Source organism: Protobothrops mucrosquamatus, unplaced genomic scaffold (assembly GCF_001527695.2).
Source record: "Protobothrops mucrosquamatus isolate PMUCROS unplaced genomic scaffold, P.Mucros_1.0 scaffold286, whole genome shotgun sequence".
Lineage (NCBI taxonomy): Eukaryota > Metazoa > Chordata > Lepidosauria > Squamata > Viperidae > Protobothrops > Protobothrops mucrosquamatus.
In genome coordinates this window covers 735,336-741,911 of record NW_015386630.1, presented here as the reverse complement: position 1 = coordinate 741,911, position 6,576 = coordinate 735,336, and the positions used below count along the sequence as shown (strand labels likewise).

Sequence of the window (6,576 nt, the reverse complement as noted above, 5' to 3'; positions counted from 1 at the left end):
GGGGGACATGATAGCAGTGTTCCAATATCTCAGGGGCTGCCACAAAGAAGAGGGAATCAAGCTATTTTCCAAGGCGCCTGAAGGCAGGCCAAGAAGCAACGGATGGAAACTAACCAAAAAGAGAAGCAACCTAGAACTAAGGAGAATTTTCCTGACAGAACAATTAATCAGTGGAATAACCTGCCTCCCCAAATTGTGAATGCTCCAACACTGGAAGTTTTTAAGAAGAGACTGGACAGCCATTTGTCTGAAATGGTATACGGTTTCCTGCCTGAGCAGGGGGTTGGACTAGATGATCTCTAAGGTCCCTTTCAACATTATTTATTATTATTATTATCATAATTATCATTATCATCATTATTATTAAATTATTAATTATTATCCCACACATCTTGAAGTTGACCTGCTTTAGAAATAGTGGCCTAAATGACATGTTCCAATTCTATGACAGCAAACCTGTTTATAACATTTGCATTATTAGTTTGGAAAGTTGTATTTTTAATAGGAACAACATTTACGATCTTGATGTTACATTCTTTAAATTTTGTGGGACAAGACTGTGTGTGAAATACAACAAAAATCTATTCCAGTGGGTAGCCGTTGCCGAATTACAGCACTAAAATTGCCATTTGCTCCCAAGATTCGCATATGCAATTCTTACTTCCAATCTCCTTGGAGAAAAAAAAAAATGCAACTACAACTTCCTCAGGTGCTTTTTAATAGACTACTACTGTATCTGCCTCGTTGTAGAAAAAGCCTTGTCTCGATCGCAGCGCATGCGTGCTGGCTCTACCCGAAGGCAAGGTGCATCGACGTAGAGAAGTCCCACCCACCGCCGGTAGAGCGTCCAAGACCCAGCCCGAGGCTCCTCTCTTTCTAGTGATGGAAGCGCTCCGGGCTGCGGGACGAGCGGTGCTCCGGAGTCCCAGCCTCGCCCGCCACCGCTTGGGCGTTGCCCGCCTCCGTCGCCACAGACAAGGTTAGTCCGAGAAAGCGCCTTACTGGGCGTTGCAGGTGTAGCGCCGTGGTTGCTAGGAGACAGGAGGACGCGCAACGAAGCTTACTCCTCCTTTCCCCACGGCCGCTCTTCCTTGGTTCCCTACTCGGGGACTCTTAGCCGCGCGCTTGTAGAGCCTGCCCCGGCGACGCGAATGTCCATGGGATTGGAAGGGCGGGGAACATTGCTAGGACCTCGAGGGACGGAGCGGGAGGGGGGAGTGCTGCTTTTTCTGGAGCGCGAAATTAATTAGTGGCGCTCCATCCTCCCCAGCTGAGCTGCAGCCCCAAGGGAAGGAGATTGTAGGGAGGAGATGTTTGTCTGAAATGATATAGGTTCTCCTGCTTGAGCAGGGGGCTGGACTAGAAGACCTCCAAGGTCCCTTCCAGAATCCTATCCTATCCTATCCTATCCTATCCTATCCTATCCTATCCTATCCTATCCTATCCTATCCTATCCTATCCCTGTCCCTGTCCCTGTCCCTATCCCTATCCCTATCCCTATTTACTGACGGTAGGTCCCCTTGGGCCACCTGAATGGAAGAACCAAGGCAGACTCCTCCCCAACACAGTGGGGCTAACACTGTGCTGGGGATTCAAATCCTACTCAATATCTGGTTCCCTGGGCTGGATAGCTGCTTGTGGGTTACCCAGTGTTGCACAAGGTTTGTACAACATCCTCAGTCAGGTTAGTGAAGGACTTAACTGATGCACAGTTTGGTTAGCTTTGATTTCGGATCTCTTCCCCTCTTTATTTACAATAACTTTCATTTTTAAAGAAAACAGTTTGGTACCAATATAACGTACTTTATTATCTTGTCATGTTTGTGATTCTAAAATCCAAAAGGCACTAATATTTGTTGCTAGTTAAACTAAACAGTGGAATAAATGGCATCCTTCAAAATTTCATCAGGGCTGACTTTGGTGCCTATCTTGCACCAAGGAAAAGATTTTTAGAGTTGAACCAAGCTCAGTGGAGTGACAGATGAGGGAAATAGGAGCAAAGGCAGGAAGATTTTTTAGATGCTTTCCACTTTTTAAAACTGATGATAGGTCTTCCATCTGTGGATGGTAGTTATACTTGATTAATCTTCTTCATCTGCTCTATATCCTCATAGTGAGAGGGACAGTAGACAATGGCATGCAAGTAGTGGAAACATAGAAACACAGCCCCTAAAATGCTTTTGATTTGGTCCAGCTATTAATTATTTCCAATCAGAGATGTTCACAAGGTGGATATGTACAGATGTCAAAAGCAGCATGTGTTGATGTGCTGTGAGTTTGATTCATTTTGTCTGTGCATAATGATGGAAGCTAGACTTTGCAATTTGAGATTACTTTTGTTATTTTGAGGGTAATGGTGGTTCTGTAGCCTTCAATTCCAACTTGACGTAATTTGTGGAAGAAATATGTAATTGTTTTTCTGTTTACAGCCCTACCTACATATGAGGAAGATTGAAGGGCCCAAAAGTTTGCAAAACCCCAAAAGTCTCTAGAGAAAGCCTCTGTATTTTATATGTAGAGTCGTGATAAAACACCTGCTGCTTCTGAGAGATTGACATAGCATTCCTCTACTACAGGGGTCTTCAAATTTGGCCCTTTTATGACTTGTGGACTTCAACTCCCAGAATTCCTCAGCCAGGCACGCTGACTGAGGAATTCTGGGAGTTGAAGTCCACAAGTCATAAAAGGGCCAAGTTTGAAGAACCCTGTTCTACTAAATTATTTTTGCCTTGCTTTGCAGAACTCCCAGAATCCTGGGCTGACATGCGTGAACCCCTCTTGGAGGGCATGAGTTTTTCCCTGAAGTACCTAGGCATGACATTGGTGGAGAAACCCAAAGGGGAGGATATGGCAGCAGGTGCCATCCATCGAATCATTGCCATGGTAAAAGATGTGTTTCTTTCCTTACTGTGGTGTTCTTGTAATACAGGCTGGCAGAATTACAAAGACTTTGATGTCTCAGGACTTCATAAACAAGCATTGCTCAGAGGTGGGATGATTAAAGCTTGACTCTTCAAACTGTGGAGGAGAAAATGGGTGGCAGTTCCCATTCTTTTTATCAGCTTTGTAGATTGCTGTTTTGATTTTTTAAATTCTTTATAAGTTTAGAGGTAAAATATTAGCTATTTTAGTTAAATAGATCAGTATTCACATATAGTGTATGAATAGAATTTGAAGGGTAGCGGTGAATACAGGAAGCCCTCGACTGACGACCATAATTTAATTTATTCTTGTTTTAATGCAGATATATTTCTGTCTGTAAGCTGCCCAGAGTTACCTTATGGTAAGATGGGCAGCCAATACATTTTATAAATAAATAAATAAATAAATAAATAAATAAATAAATAAATAAATAAATAAATAAATAAATAAATAAATACAAACAAACAAACAAACAAACAAACAAACAAATAATTGAGCCTGTAATTAAGTTGTAGTAATGATAAAGTTGGTCAATGCATGATTGTGGCCAATTTTATGTTTTTTGTGGTAGTTAAGTGAATGTGGTGGTTGTAAAGTGAACAAAATAGTCATTAAGTGAACTCATTGCTCACTATGGAGCACTTTCTGTTGGAAACATAAATTGTGGTCATGTAGCCGCAGAATGCAGCAAATGACCATTAATACAGGCTGTTTGCTGAACACCCAAAATGTGGTCATGTGACTGTGGTAGTGGACATCGGAATTTCGAATCTGGATCATAAGTCCTTTTTTTTTGGAGTCCATTGTAACTTCAAATGCTCGCTAAGGATCAGCTGTAAGTCAAAGACTACCTGTAAATGTAATCCAAATCTGGACATGGGCTTTGTGGATGCATTACTTCGTAACAGTTTGCTGGATTTGAATACTGGATTTGATCCAAAAGAGACAGATTTACATTCACCTCCACAATTGTTTCTTGATCCACTTCTTCTTATCCTCAGGCTCGGGTGGGGCCTAAAAAGTTCCAGAAGATGATTCTGACTGTGTCACCCAGGGGCCTCTCTCTGCAAGATGCTGAGACCAAGGAAACAATTGAAACCATCTCCATTTACAGGTATGGGTTCATGCAAGAAAACTAAATTCTTGGTAGAACACTACCGATAAACAGATAGATGACTAAATGGCTCATTTGTTCTAATTGTTCCTGTATGATATATCAAGAAGCATCAATGACTAATGGCTAATGTGCATGCAGAGGCTACACGAATCTCTATATGTGCATGGCATGTTGTACAGTATAAACAACTAAATTGGGGCTAATTTGGAACCTCTCCTGAGCCTGCCCAGAAGCATATCCTTTCCATTTAAAAAATGCATTTCTATGCAGAGGAGCCTTTGGACTTACCACCTTTCTTATTGCTAATTTAGGAAATATGCTTTTCATACCTGCATACTCGGAAATTCTTTCCCTCTCCATTTTTTCATGGGCTTTCTGCATTTCAACTTCTGTTGCTCATTTCTGCTAGGAATCCTTTGCTGTTGCAAGAAGTGACCTACTTTTTTTTTATGCTGAGGGCTGTATTTGATGTTGAAATGGTATAATAGGAGATGCGCTGTGAGAAGTGGGTCAAGCCAGGGCTGAAAAACAGGCAAGACTCTATCAAAAGATTTTTTTTTTAATCTAAGGAGCCCTCTTCTATGGCATTAACCTCTACCACAACTAAACATAACAGGTTCACAGTGTTACTATTTAAAAGTATTTTCTAAAAAAAGTCACAAATACCTCCTCCAAATGTTTGCTCCCAAGACCTCAGTAGCAATTCAAAAAAGTTCTTGCAACGAACCATTGGGCCTCATGTCGGCTGTGGAAACTTACTTTTACTCTTGCCTAACTGGCAAATTATCCCTACCCCAACAATTCATGTGGTTCTTTCGTCCTATTCTGATTGTGTCTTCATTACCAAATATGTCTTATTCTGAGCCCTTTCCTGATTTTGGCGTTGACTGCCTCTACCCTTTGTGCAGGCTGATAAGAAACAAGCCCAGCCTTTTTTTTTTTTTTTTGCAGGATTTCCTATTGTACCACAGACAAGCTGCAGAACAAAGTCTTTGCCTATGTGGCCCAGAACCCTCAAAGCGGTGCACTTGAATGCCATGCTTTTCTATCACCTAAGAAGAAGATTGTGAGTCCCTGTGACTTCAATAGGGAGGGAGGAGGACTTGTACTCAGGCTCATCTGAATCCTATGGTTTGCCTTGAGGAGACAGCCCTGGCTGCCTGTGCCTTAGGAGGGGTGAATTTTCATGTTGGTTTCCGCTTGACCTGTTCCTCCTGTGTATTTTCTCTAGTCACGTTTTCTTTCCTCATCATCTCACCTTGTAGGCCCAGGCTGTGACTCTCACTGTGGCACAGGCCTTCCAAGTGGCCTTGGATCTCTGGCAGGCTACACAGGCAGGTATGCTTGATAGGTACACATTCCTGTAGTTGTTATTGAGAGGCAATTATGATTGTCGCCTCCCCCCCCCACATTTTGACTGAACTCCTTGCCTTTCTCCAGTGCAGAGGGAAGTGAGGTGCAGGAGGAAGGATTAATTCCCTGAATCAGATCTGGCTAACCTGTGAAGCTTAGAGGGCTAGCCAAAGGATGGACCGTGATGAGAGGAGGGGGACTCTTCACATCCTCCAAGGAACTTTCAGTATTATTATGAAGCTGGAAAGGGAAATCAGTTGCGGGGTATCTTTTCTCTTCAGGCTCCAAGGAGGAAGAAAAGCACCTTCCAAGGCCAATGTGCCCCATAGAAACCACTTGTCAGCCAGTCAGGACACCTCTGGGCAGCCCCCCATTCAAAACAGACTTTGAGGTATTGTATTGTTCATGTCCTTAGCTCCTTTCCCCCTTATTTTGCCTGCAGCATATTGGCTATGATGGCCAAGAAAGGTTCCCAGTTTTGGAAACAGGTCAGCGCATCAGAGGAAAGGAGCCATAGCCATGCTTATCTTGGGAGAATTGATGAGTCCGAGTTTCATAATAGTCTCTTTCTCTAGGATGAAGATGACGAGGAAGGAGATCTTAATGAAGGCTTCTCTGGGTAGGCATTTGAAGCCCATGTCAGGGTCAGTCTGGGAGGCCAGAGCCCAGGAGGTCTCATGGCTGGGAAATGCGTGACTGGAATCCCCTGTGACTGCAGGACTAAGTAACCCTGGCAGGTGTGTGGGTGGATAGAAATAGGTTAGCCCTAACATGTCTTTGTTTTCCACTTCAAAGCTGCATGGAGGAGGGGGGCTGCCCCACCACAGGTAATAAACTCTCTGTCTAACTTTGCTGTCAACACATTCCCAGGTTTACCTTTATAAAAATTGCTAATGTTTATGTTTTGCCATGTCCATGATGTTTATGTTTTGCCATGCCCATTATTGGCCTTTCTCGACTTTAGTGATAGAGCTCTAATCATTTTTTTCTAAAGTTTGTTCTTCCTTGTATTACTCACTTGTATTCCTAAACTGGAAGAGGGCACCATTCCCCTCAGTAGTTTTATTGCTAACTTTGTATTTCAGATGCAGGGAGCCTTACCTTTGGGAGCTCCCCAGTCACACAGTTCCACTCAGTGGCAGCCTGGGGATGCAGTCCTCCCAGCAACTGCCTGCCTCCAGGGA

At 43.1% G+C, this 6,576-nt stretch overlaps 1 protein-coding gene across 1 annotated transcript; it reads left to right on the top strand.

Moving 5' to 3' along the window:
• Positions 1 to 882: 882 nt before the first annotated feature.
• On the top strand, positions 883 to 6,270 carry LOC107286436 (low density lipoprotein receptor adapter protein 1-like). Its single transcript, XM_015814804.1, has 8 exons — positions 883 to 979; positions 2,741 to 2,883; positions 3,924 to 4,036; positions 4,991 to 5,105; positions 5,305 to 5,377; positions 5,674 to 5,783; positions 5,968 to 6,011; positions 6,188 to 6,270. Exons 1-8 carry the CDS (start codon positions 883 to 885, stop codon positions 6,237 to 6,239), a joined length of 747 nt encoding a protein of 248 aa, XP_015670290.1. The 3' UTR covers positions 6,240 to 6,270.
• Positions 6,271 to 6,576: the final 306 nt, after the last annotated feature.